Below are 13630 nucleotides of genomic sequence, written 5' to 3'. Positions count from 1 at the left end.
GAGTTTTTTCAAAAATCGAACGATTCAAGTTTCGGTAAGACGAAGACCAGCTGGCAATCTTATCGTTGTTTAGGCTCTAGTCAGAGTTTCGACATAACATAGAACACGTCGACCGACCGTAAAGAGTATCTTTATTTATTGGAAGACAATTCTTAAGTGTCGTCTCAGTTTGATTAAATGGTTATAGACACAGTAGTACGAAGAAGGCGAACCTTGAGGCTGCTGTGATTCCAACCGTAGCCTCGAGATCGTCGATCCATAGTTCATAGATCAATTTGATAGAACAGTAGATTAGTGCGTAGATAGTATGAGAGTGATACCTTTACTTTTGTGTGTCGTGTGTATATCCGCAGATTTAACTGTCCAATATCTCTTTAATACGTATATATATATATACTATGTATTATCCTTTTCATTGTACTAATCACCCGCTGTATCTACGAATAGTTCGTTTTTTGATATACTTAGTTACTAATACCTGTTACGTCGACCGTTGTTACTGTTTAAACATCGTTGGAGTTTACTTGACACTAGTGTTAGAACGCTAATTAGTATAGCCGAGTGAGACCACACTTTTTTCACGCGTACGTAGTTGTTAGACATTTTTCGGCGTTTACGATCGATTATACTTTTTCACCATATTTATGCCTATTGATACGCTCAAGGTTTTACTGATTATTATTCGATATTTTTATCGTTGAATTATACGTGTGCGTAGTTTAGGATGTGCAGATTAACCATGTTTTAAAAGTGTTTCCTTTGTTGACGCTTCGCGTTTCTCGTCGTTTGCACGAGGGCGTGCCAACTAACAAGCCCGCTGATAATCAACTTTAACCGCCGACGTCACTGCTGATTGAACACGTGATTCGTCCAGTGTGTTGCTTCTGTTCCAAGCCACGCGCTCTAAGTACATTTCCGGGAAACGAGCCTGCTTTTTTCACTTTCACCAACGATAGAGTCACGAAAACCACGATTACGAGATTGCATTTTAAACACTTCTTCGTCTAGAATCCTTATGACAGAATCACGTCGTCGCGAAAGTTTCGTTAACCGATCGCAAATCTTCCCTCTTATCGCTTCGTCCTGTTTAGTTTACCTCAGCTTGCAGTACCAATTACTTTCGCGTTATATTGTACTTTTATATGTTCTGTAACACGTTGGTCAATCGAGTGTAAGCGATTCTTGACGTAAAAATGCATCGAAAATGTATCTTGCGATTTTTCTGTAGTTGGTTTCCTTTCCGAGACGATTAACTTTGAACATTTCTGGGGCACGCGTCAATTTAAGTGAAATTCTGTTCCCGCTGCTGGCGCTTGTTATGTTTGTGCACGACACGTGGAGTACCTTATGAAGAAAAACTTGTATTTTATACGGAAACATCAAAAGCGCCGATTGGATGAAATAATGATCCAGCGCGAACGAGCTTGTCAATCAAATTGGCGCATGCCGCTTGTAGTTTCAGAATCGATTATCTCGAAAACGGTATCACTTGTACAAAAATTTTGTACTACATTTTCGACACATTTTTAGACATGAAAACGCTTTATTTTCGGTTGTACTATAAATTAGAGAACACTTTGTGCTGTGTTGGTGATTTTTTCACAATTTAGGTGTGGTAGAACATTTCACGTTTATTTAGTATTGCAATGATGGGACAGCTTGTAACTATATGTTCTGTCACTGGAGATTTAATCTATGGAACATTCGCCATTGTAATGAATTCCAAACAATCGTAGAATATTTTGAAGAAAGCCCATACTCGGAACATCTGAATTATCAAGAAATTACCAATACAGTATATATGTACATCATGAAGATTGATGGCTAACTCCTTCATTTGTCCTGTACTGCGTAACTAATATTTCAGGAAGACGTATTTTACCGATATATCAAGATACATCTTCCAACATCCATTCCTCTTTCAAGAAAACAGTTCGACGGTCGTGCAAATGATCACCTACATGGAAACCTTCTCTCGCAGACCCGTGCATTTTATCAACTGTACCTAAAACATCGTCGCACCAATCTAGGAATGATTTTATTTTCGCGAAACACGTAAATAACGCGTTCGCTCGATCGACACTTTTCATTACTCTGAAATTTTGATCGCGAACCCTCGTCAAACGATTACCCGGAAGACTTGAATCGCGAAGATTAATGTTTCGTTCACTGTCTAAACGTCAGTATCAATTTATTATACCTCGAAGCCAATCCCATTTATTAAATCGCGCGCTATCGTTTCGCTTTCGATAATTTCTCGAGCGTAACATACGTTAATTCCATAAAAACCGTCGCTCGAGGGGCATAACTGGCGGATGTTATTCGATTCACTCGAGTCGACGTTACACGGATCGTGGAATTAATTGGCCTACCTGACGCGATACGACAAAACGTTGCCCGCGCGAACCTCGGCCGCTTCGAAATCACTCTTCTGTCAGAATGTCGCAGTTTTCTTGCCCGCCGATATTTCATACACCGCGAGTGGATATCCGCCCAATCCCCTTATCCGGACTCTCAATCGTATCTGCGTCAGCTGGAGATACACTCGAAATAGATGAACTCTTGGCCTAGATCTTTATCCGTCCGTCGTTTCAATGAAAACGATCGAATCGTGCCTCTAAGAATCACCCGCCAGCCATCGGACCCGCGCATTACCAGCAGCTGCGCTTTCAGGTTCGGTTTTCGGGCGCAGGGAGAATCGTATCGATACCCCGTTGCCCTATCGACCATGGATCGTGAAATACAGAAACTCGCCACCTATTTCCGCCACCCTGACACGTGGCCCCCTTTTCTTTTTACGAAACGTCCGATAAACGTCCACCGGCAAGGTTTTCCGGTTCATTCGTCATTCCGCCTGACAGCGTTCCGATTTCGTTCTTTATGTCCCCATCTCTGGTACGACACAGTCTCGAAGTCGCACGACGAACGAGGTTCCAGTGTTTGAGTGTACCCCGTCGAGGAGGTAGGCGTTTTGGTCTCGTCTAATGAACCGCGAAACGAACGATATTTGCAATTTTTTTTTTAGCGCAGACTACATGACGGATTAGAACGAAACTTTGGACACTTGTTAACATACTCGTGGAAATGCTACGCGAATTTTTTCGTGCTATTTACTGTCGCGATAAACAAGTTACGAATTTTATTGTGATGCTGTACCAAAAGTACCATAGTAACGATCGGAAACGAAAAACAGGGACTGATTATTATTCTGTACGAATATTGTTTTTGTATGACTTATACAAAATTGGACCCCTTTGCTATCGGTTAACTGAATCAGAGACGGAACCCTCGTTCGTCGTGCTCCACCAGAACGTAGTACCTTTATCGAAGACGAGAGTGCCGGTGAAACCGTTCTCCAGTGATTTCTGATTATTTCGCGGGTCCCACGTTTCCTTGGAAGTCTGTAATCCAGTGACGAACGCGTAGCCTACGCGTTCTAACCGCGCCATTTCCATTCATAGTCTGCCCCGTGCAGGGAGAAAAAGACATGAAGTCACGTAAATCGCCACGCGATAGAGAAACGCGGCGAATATTCCTCTGTAGCTGCAGCGGCTCGATACTTCCGGCCCCGAGCACGATAGAGACAAGCCACACCATTAAGCGGCGTGATACCCACATACAAATCACGTCGATCCGCGATTTATGGTCCCGTTCACCCTCTCGCGCTATCGGATTATCAGTCCCACCGGTTACAGTCCCTGAAACGAGATTCCACAAACAAATGTCTTTTGCTCTTGAAATTATAAATATTTGTCATTTTAATTTTCTTTAGACCACCCGAGCCCAAAAGATCTCAAAACTGGCCAAATTCTTGCGCCAAAAAGAGTTAACGAGTCTAGAGTGCACTCGTTCCGTCATTGCCTCGGTCCCGTCGCGTTCAATTCGAAATGCAATACACTTGAAAATTTTCAGATTCCATACCCAACTGTTCCTCGAAGAAACGGAGAAAATTCAACGTTTTTCCACTCGAAGACTCCGTTCAATCACTCTGCAATCTCGGGGAATCTGTTTGCCGATCCTCCCTCGATTCCCACGAGGCTCGTCGACTTCAAGCTTTTCTTTCGGATTCGACGTTTCCTTTAGTTTCCTATAGACCCGCTAACCATGTGCTGCAAACTCCGTACACGGCAACGCTAACCCAATTAACCTGGAGCTGGCTTTAGCGACGGTTCTTAATATTTTATGTCCCGTAGAAAGTTTCAACTACCCCTTATCGATTCCTTCCAGCGTGTATCCGCTTCCAGAGCTTATTTTCGCGAAACTGCACCCTCGTGCGCGGGTCGATCTAAAAGAGGGCTTAAGAAATCTAGGGGGAAATTGTACTCGCAAAAGTAGAGAAGGAAGTGCTCGATTAGCAAAGCAATTCTGCTGGAACAACTTTGAAAGAACCGCGCGGCCCGTGGCCGTGTTGAACCAAGAAGTCGTTAAGTGGATTCTCTATTTTTGGGAGTAGTTATATATTAATAAAGAGAAGATAATTTTACGTTCTTAAGAAGACCTTTATTCCACGTTTCGGTCCTCTGGTTTCAGAACGTCTCTGGTGTATTTATTTTATAAATATTGTCTCTTGAATTTTAATATTTTTCTTAGTTTTTTCAGTCTATTGTAATTTCTTTTATACTTTGCCCTATGTAATACGAAACGTAAAATAGAGGCTTCCGTGGGACTACACATGCACCTCGAAATTCTTCGACCTAGATTTTAAATCGGCCCGTGTTTCATTGATTTAACTTTGTCCTCTTTATCTGGCATCGCTGTCGATTCACCGCCCACGATTCTCGCAGGTCCACGCAGATTTCGAATCGACTCCCCCTTCTGTACACGCCCCACCGTCGCTTTGTACGAGTTCAACAATGGCTATAATTCACTGGTGTGTATCCCCGTTTTCATTCCCCGTCTTTTCACCGTGTCCTGTCCATTCTCCTCTGTTTACCGCGCCGTTCTTTCTCCGCCGATGTTCAGCGCCGCGCTAATGTTTCGATGGACCGCCTTTGCGCGGCCAGACCGACTTTAAACCATTTACCCGAGATCCCTTGTGGGATATATATTTTTCTCCTCATTTTTTTCATTTCTCTCTCGCTCTCTCTCTCTCTTTTTTTGTTTGTTCCTTCTCCGATTCCGACGCTAAATGCGCTCCGCTCGCGTAATGCACGCGGCACAGCATTTTTTCCTCGACCAAAAGCGAACCCCGCCGAGGAAAAATTGCGGACCGTGACGTCAGACCGTCCGTATTCATCGGTGGCACAAAACACGTTGGTATTTATTCAACCGGCTTAAAAGATCCTCGAGTTTTGTTCCCGCGTACGCGATGAAGTTTTTCTTAACGCGCGTCGGTATAAATTCCGCGTTATCGGCCACGACCGGGAGTAATTAATGTCCCCGGAAGTAATTAACGCGCGAAAATCACCGTCGATTATAAATATCGATCCCAGGCCCGTTTCAGTCGACCCACGGTTTCGTTGATTTCAGAAGAATTCAACAAGAATTATTTTACCCAGTGTACTTGTAAGACAAAACAATTACCAATCATTTCCTACGCAATGCCGGTCAAAATTATGGGACCATCCTCACGTTTAGTGATTATTTTCTGATGAAAATTCATTGCCATTTAAACCATTGCACTTGGCAACCATTGCTAATGGCCAATTTGAGAATCCAAACGTTTGTAATGCCGCATGGCTACGGTTTATGCAAATGGGAGTTTGAAAGGCGAACGTTTAGCTCGAAAAATCCCTTGCGGAACATTTGAAAACTCTTTTTCCCATTTTCAAGATATCTTTCGAAATTCCTTGTACGATACGTAAGTATGTTGTTGCATTAATATGAAAGCACGTAGAGCAATTACAAAACTAAAAGATCTTTCTCGCCTGGCTTACTAAATCATCGCAGAACGAGATTTTCCGCTTTCACGATTCTTTATGGTCTCACACTTCTGGCCGGTAGTGCGGTAACAGAGATTGCGTTGGCCAATCCTTTTTCAAGCATCACGTATAACCAAGTCGAAATGTTACTATTTTCATTTGTATTATACGTTCTTTCCATCAAAACTAGATCTCCACGATTCAAGAAACACGTAGCTGGCTGTTTCCTGAAAGATCAACTCATCGACCCTGTTTTTTTTATATACCTGGTGTTCGTGTTTTCAAATTCTGGAAAATGACGATACGAACCCTTGTACGCGTGGTATTTTTGTTGTCAGGGCAAACTTAACTGGCCTGGCGTGGAAATATATAAATTTAATTTGCAAGATAAAATAACAATCGCTAGGGGACTCACACGCCCAAGTAGCAAGTGTTAATAAAAGACTCAAAATTAAAATGTCAAACATCTCAAAAAAATCTTAGTTCCTCTTCCGTTTCTTTTTTGGTCGTCGATAGCCAGCTAAGCGTGTTCCTGCGATTCCGAAACGCCCAGTATATAAGTTATCTAGGGAATTCAGTTAAAAAAGCTTCTCATTTATTTTCACACCACCCCCAACGTCCCCGTTTTTGTTTTGTTTTTCCCCACATTCTCAGCTCTCTTCTTGTTCTTTATTAATGTCAGGAGTGCCGGCAGTGTACTACCACGGAACCGGAAGTGAGAATGCGAGCCGCGCGTATACGGAGACACCGATCCAACACGTCCAACGGACTGCAATCCGGAAGAAATGTATGAAGTCGACATTCACTTTGGACTGGAAACACGCATTACGGCTTCTTTTCCCCTCTTTCTCTATATATATCTACGTCTCTGTTTCTCCAATTTTCTTCGCAACTCTGACTTTCTGTTTCTACCACCTCTCCCCTATTCTCTGCCTGTCTATTTCCAATTTCAACTCGTTTTCGGAGGAATCGATCGCTGGTTTAGCTATTTACACGACGCGTGCGCGGGAATCCCGTGTTTTCGCGGTCTCGCCGTTCGATTTCGTCGATTATCGCCCTCGATCGTTCCCGTTCCGCATCATTTATCGCGGATTCGTACGTTCCTGGGGCACCCCTCAAAGCAGAACGCGTATGGGGAAATAACAACGCGATTCGAGGAATTGAGCGCTACTCGGGGGAGCACTACCGTAACCCGTTTTGCCCAATCGATAGCCATAGGTTCTATTATTACACGACAAATATTTTACGAGCACTCGTCGCGTCCGCGCGAACACGACATTCGATCCCGCCGATGCCGACTTCGAGGAATCCCTGTGCAAATATTGCACCACGCTCGACAAAAAGAAAAAATTCTAACGAGGGGAATTCCCTTAGGCGAAACGATGACTTTTTAACGTGCTAACGGCGATGAGGCTTGAAATAACGAAGCTAGTGCTCTCCCGTGGTCACGACACTGATACTTTTCGCGATATTCGTGGTAAAGTTTAAAATTCATTTTAAATGAGGAACTGGTGACTACAAGATAATTTTTTGGCGTTGAATCTAGAAAGTATCCTTTTCCCTCGTATTCATTGGATCTAATCAAAGAAATAATAAGAAATCTAAGCAACGAAGAATATCAGCCTCGGCAGACGAGAGTCTTTTCGAAAACTGTCAATCGCGTACCTTAAAAATCAAAATTATTCAGTACTTCAAACACCATCGCGTAAATTCGTTAGAAAGTCACAGTCGTTCGCCAAAGGAATCTTCTTCGTAAAGTGCATCGAGTGAATCGTTTATCGCGTATCCAGACCCGATATAAAGTTGTACGGGAGTGTGCTTTCGACCTGGTTTCGTCGAGTGGGTAGAGAAACAAAAGACACAGGCAAAATGGAAACGAAGGAATGAAAAGAACGGAGGAGAGGAGATTTAATTCCGGGGGATCGCGAAAGTGTTCGCGACGCTGAAGGAAAACCGTGATCGTCGCAAGGGTGCAAGGGAGGATTCAGCGACGAAGCAACACACATGGAACAATCACGTCTCTGTCTTCCTTTCGGACCCTCATCGCTTTGACGTCGCAATATTTGTCCTCTCGTTTGATTAGCCACTAGCTGGTGGCGTGAACGAGAAAGACGCGGCGAAAACGCGCGCGTACACGTGTGCATCAAGCGCGGAGCAGTTGTGATCAGAGTTTTATGTTTCAGTGGATCTTACCAACGGACAGCTCACCCCCAACAACAACACGCCCTTGCTCACGCAAGCTCTTTCTGGTACGTCTAAAGTTTTCCATTCTTTTCGGCTTCGATTCGGCTACCGCTTTCTTAATTTCTCTCGCAGAAACGTTGATGGAGTTATAGTTGCCGTAGATGGTTAAATTGATTCGAAACGAAATTCGAGGAGCGGCTTCATCCCTCTATCGGCGATGCAATACGTTAAATGTAAATGTTGGTAACGTTTCGACTTCTTTTTGTATCAATTTTCTAGGTCTTCAACGGATCATAGTCTTTTGTGGTTTGCGAAAGAAGACTAAAGGGATCTAAGATCAAGGCAAACGGGATCCAAGACAGAGAAAGAAAGGAAATTCTGTGGGAAGAACTTACAACTGTACCACTCCAATTTGTTCCCCCAATTTCAATATCAATATCGATCGTGAACTTTATATTTTCCTTCCTTTTTGTTTATTAGTATACCTTCTCTCATTAAATGAAATTTATATTAACCAAAAGTCTAATTAATACAGGGTATATTTTTATCGACAAGGATTCTATAACATTTATCGACTACAAAGATACCTATAGCCTCAAGCCAACAACATACACACATAATACATAAAAAAAAAAGATACCACTAACACGGGTAAGCTTCCACAGGATTTCCTTTCACTTTCTATAAATCTACCCGGCCCAACCCTACATATATCTCTCCACGCGTTTCGACACAAAAGACTACAATCTGCCGTAGACTCGCACAATTTCTATCAGGAAAGACGGACACCCTATCACGTTTACGAAGTGCGCACATCGCGGATAAAAGGGTGCCGGCGCTATCGGAATTTCGATTCCTATTAATTTTGTCTCGCATTAAAAAAGGCTCCCCGAGGAGGGGTTGCGTACACATCAGAATGCACGGCCGATATAAGTTCTCGCTGAGAACGACGCACGGTTTCCAATTCTTGATCGCTTTTCATTATCGAGTCACGCGATAGAACGAAAGCAATAACGGGAGAGAATACGGACGATAGCTTCCAACACGGAGCTTCTTACGAGGCCCTTCGTGATTCGCCAGATCGAGACGTTACGATATACCGACTCGGGATCCGGTATTACGAGCCGCTGCAACGGGACTGGAACTCGTGTAATTCAATCCCCTTTCGTGATTCGATTCTCGAGCTTTAACCGAAACAAGCTTTGCATTACGTCCCGCAATGGCAAATTGCAACCCTAATGCTGGCTCCTTCGTACTTCGAACGATGAGGCGAGTCGCTGTTCGCGGAACTTGCCAAAGGTTGCGCCAAGGTGTACCTGCGATTACTGCGTGCGAATAATTTCTCAGTCAGTGGAACCACGAGGTTGGGCTCTTCGATACGGTTTCAGAAGTTTCGAACGGCGGAGGACGCGATTGTTTTATTAAGGTCTGTTTGATTGGTACTCGATGGATCGATGCAAGTTGAGGTCTCTTGGCTGGGTAGAATTTATTATTGTTCGTAGATGGATACGATTAGGGAAGGTGGTAATTTCTAGTTGAACTTCATAGCTTTCCAAATGAGATATCCCTTGTTAGATGACTCTGTAATTTTAGTTTGTTGAAAGTACGCAGTGTTTTAATATTAATCTGTTTTTTGTATACGTTATTGAATATTGCATCAATTAAAATCAGTATTACAAACACTTAAAAAAAAAGTTACGTAAGTTGCACTCCGGCTATTAATCCATCTCTTAATTCAACTTTTGTAACATCGGTGAATTCTCGAAACAATTTCCAGCTTCCGTTCCAAATGAATAACAAACTTTGATATTTCGCAGTCTCGCATTTATTAATGAAACGTCCATGGCACGGCCGATAACAAATTTCTGCTAAAACCTGAACTCTCCGAACAATAGTTTTCTCGTAACACATTTCCCCTGAGTTATCGCAGAACTCGATAGACGATCAACAATTTCCTGCGAGGAACGACCGTTCGAGATCTCGCGGAGGGTAGATTGCGCGGACGAAATTTACGAGGAGAAGGCTTCTAAATAAGTGAAAGAGATCGCCGCGATTCCTTCTCGAACTCCTTCCCGAGAATCTGGCGCTAATTTCTGGGAAAATCGCCGCAGCTGCCAGCCCTCCTCGCGACGTGCAGAGAGACTTACTTTTTGAGAGGATATTCCAGTCTGGACTTGGAGAAACTGGGGCACTTTCGGGATTTTAGAAAACCATTTCAAATAATCGCTAAGATCTTTGCATGATTCATAAACGCCCAATAAGTTGTCATAATTTTTTCATGGAAAATTAAGTACAGTAAAATGAGGAAAATAGAAACACTTCAATCATGGCAAAAGAAAACCAATTCTCGGAATAAAAAAAAAACCAACAAAGCAATTAATTAAAATAAATCAAAGAAAATGAAATATATCTAAAACCATTCCTGCGTTATGTATCGATTTTACGGTGAAACTGCCCCAGTTTAACGTTTCGAAAACCGATTGATTTCAGAGAATTTAAATAAAATCTACCAGGCTCGCATTTCGAGATTCACGAGCTATCTAGAAATGGAGGAAGAATCGATTTCGCAAAAGTGTTAGATTAGAATAACCCCTTAACTCGCGAAGAAGCGAGGGCAAGGGATGGCGGGGGTGTAACCCAGACAGAGCGGAAGAAAAGCGGCGGTGGTATTCCGAAAAGTGTCACACATGTAGGGCGGCGAGATGCCGGCAGCGAAATACGCCGACTCCACGGCAACCCTTTTATTTTTTATTCGGTTTTTCCCCGGTTGCAGAATCTGGCCCGATCCGCACCGTTCATCCCCTTCCTCGCCGCCAACGCCAGCGCCGCCCCTGCCGTCCGCAATCTCCTCTCAAATAAATCAAACTTTTGAATCGCGCTCGAGCTCCCACTCCATCGACGAACCCGGCCACCGGCAGAAAACTTTGTAACCGGCCGCCATTGTCAAGAGTTTAAAAGCTGAATGGGGTTTTAGATTGTACATCGAGCGCTTTCGGTTTGTCATACTCCGTCCTCCGCCTTTTCTTCGAGCGAGTTTCGAATTCCTCGCGAATTCCCCCACCCATCGACCGTCGTCGCGCAATCTTTCGCCCACCGCGTACTTCTTCCTCGTCATCTTCGTATTTTTCCCTCGACTTTATTCCGTCCCCGTCGTCGTCGATCAAAGAATACATACGTATTGTAGTGTTAATAGAGCCTACCAGACGTAACGATTTTTCCTGCAGTAATTCGCACGAGTTGCATCGTTCGTAGTTTTCGATGAAAACTGCTCTTTCTTCATGTCCATAAACGATAGTGTCGGTAATTTTTAAATTCTGTGTCATCAATTGTGGACGCCAGGTCTGAAAGGGTTAATGCAGTGTAATCCCTGCATATACTGTCCTCTAATGGCTGTATGACGCTACTACTTATGGTTGCACAACCCTGCAGCTGTGTTGATAGACACCACGATGCTGTTACACGACCGTTGCCGCAATTGGACTGAATCGTTACGTCTATGGGCTCTATTAGACACGCAACGGGATATACGTTGGCGCTGAGAGGGAACATTTGTGAGACGGATCCTCGTAGGAGTCCTGTACATTAATCTCTTTCGTCGTCTCGCTCAGCCGGCACCGTCAGATCCTGAGCGCAGCTTTTTAGAGCGTGGGATGACAAATCGGTAATTTATTCTTCTGGCCTAGCGAAGCTCTATGTGTACTATTCAGGATACATCCCGGCCACTCAAACCACGGTAATAGAAGGAGGAATTTTCTGATAGATGACCCGTGATGTTTTCGAGATTGATACTCGAGTTCCCTTGTTATCTCGGGAGATTCGAGCAGATCGTCGTCCATGCATCAAGCGATTCAATAAGGCTGTGTGCTTTTTTTACCCTAATTCTATTCATGGAAAATGTGCAGATGTGTAGGTCATTTTCAGGATAGTTAACGTCTGATGTATTTCCATCGATGGATTAATTTATTGGCGCATCTTGCTAAAATCGTTAAGTTAGACACTGTCCTTCAATTGTCGCTTAGCTCTATTTAGAGATAGGTAACATTTCGGTCGAACAATAGACTTTGTATAATTATTTCATTAATGATGGAATCGAAAGTTTATTCGATCAACGCTGCAACTCTGGTTCCGTCTTCTTTGGAGTGCGCGCACAAATTCGTTAACTTTCTGTTCGTTTGCGCATGTTTTCTTTGTTATAACCGAACTAACATGAATATCACGTGTCGGGTGTAAACGATTTCACTTGCGATCGATAAGCAGAGCGTTAAACGGGTGACTCGAATATTATTATTATATAAAGCACGTGCTCAAGGATGTTTCTGCGTTGGCCGCAGCATTACTGGCTCGTGCGATTGCGTTGCTTGCTCTTGGAGATGGGCACAATTTTATTCGCATAAGTGATTAAACTGACATTTTTACTCAACCAGTAATTAATCAAAATTTATTCTTCTCTTATATTTGAATTGGATCTAGTCTTTACAAACTGTGTAACGTTCCTGGGTCAATGTTCAGCCCTTTAATAATTATTTAGAGTAATAATATGTATGTTTATTTAAAAACTTAAATTTACTTAAAATTGCGTAGGCGCCAAGGAGGACAATCGAGATTTGTATTAAATAAGAATTTTGTCCATCTCTGCTTGCTCTAGCGACGCATGCAACGCCCGTATCCGTGCTGGCGGTTTCTGTTGCTCCATTACGCGCAAAAGCTGTCTTGTAATCCGCTTATTCAGTATCTCCTTTTATCTGCTTCTTTCATGTTTACGTGTGTCACGATAATTTGTCCCCGACCGGGGAACTTTATTGTACCACTCTTTGTGTATGTTTCGTTGTGTAACACAGTGTCACGTGTTTATCGGTGTAACTCGCCCTCGTACATTTGGGTGTGATTTGTTCCACGGAGAAAAGGAAACGTAAATGATCGTTGAACACGAATTTTTTTTCTTCTACGTGTAAGTGAAAGCGTATATACACACACATGACCGCGCGATTCGTATCGCATCGAGATGTTCCTTGTGCTGCGGGATATACACATGTACAGAAGTGGTAGTACAGTGATGTTGATTGCGTGAGTTTTGTTGTTTAGATTGTGTAAGCGTGTTTTTGTGATAAAACGTAAATTAGACCCAATAAGTTCGCCGTTAAAGCAAACATAAGTAATAACGTAGAGGTGTATTAGTTACCATCGTTGTTTGCAACGGAGAAATCCAAACAGTTGTTACGCGAATGATTGTAAACAAGCAGATCGATAAGTTTGCCTTTTTAGCATGCCGTCAGCGTGTCTTCGTACGCGGATGTAAAATATGTAACATTTCACTAATCAAGACCGGGAATTAAGTGACAATCGGATGTTTCGCGTATAAATTTAAAAATTGTGCCCAACGGCTAGTTCGGTGCAATATTCGCCTACATGACTGGAATAATTGTACAGGATGTTTTAGAAGTGTGGGATAAATTGAAACATACAAATCGACCATGCTGATAGAAATTGAGAAATGTTCCACCATTTTGCGATCCAATGGCTCCGTTTTCGAGAGAGATAGAATGCTTTATACGATTGCATAGGGAATGTGTTTGAAACATCATTGC

General features: G+C 42.9%; 1 protein-coding gene across 5 annotated transcripts in view; it reads left to right on the top strand.

The window, feature by feature from the left end:
• LOC128887580 (RNA-binding protein Musashi homolog Rbp6) overlaps positions 1-13630 on the top strand; it is a 314695-nt gene that overhangs the window by 283341 nt on the left and 17724 nt on the right. For 2 of the 5 annotated variants that reach the window (XM_054143620.1, XM_054143621.1), the window contains 2 exons: positions 6544-6648; positions 8045-8110. The exons of 1 other annotated variant lie outside the window; for it this stretch is intronic. In XM_054143620.1, the coding sequence (XP_053999595.1) occupies positions 6544-6648; positions 8045-8110 (171 nt within the window). The remainder of the gene's footprint in view (positions 1-6543; positions 6649-8044; positions 8111-13630) is intronic. 2 more of the 5 variants (XM_054143623.1, XM_054143622.1) reach the window with 1 other exon arrangement.

This window comes from Hylaeus anthracinus, unplaced genomic scaffold, assembly GCF_026225885.1.
Source record: "Hylaeus anthracinus isolate JK02 unplaced genomic scaffold, UHH_iyHylAnth1.0_haploid 11989, whole genome shotgun sequence".
NCBI classification, from domain to species: domain Eukaryota; kingdom Metazoa; phylum Arthropoda; class Insecta; order Hymenoptera; family Colletidae; genus Hylaeus; species Hylaeus anthracinus.
This window is presented reverse-complemented; position numbering and strand designations above follow the sequence as displayed.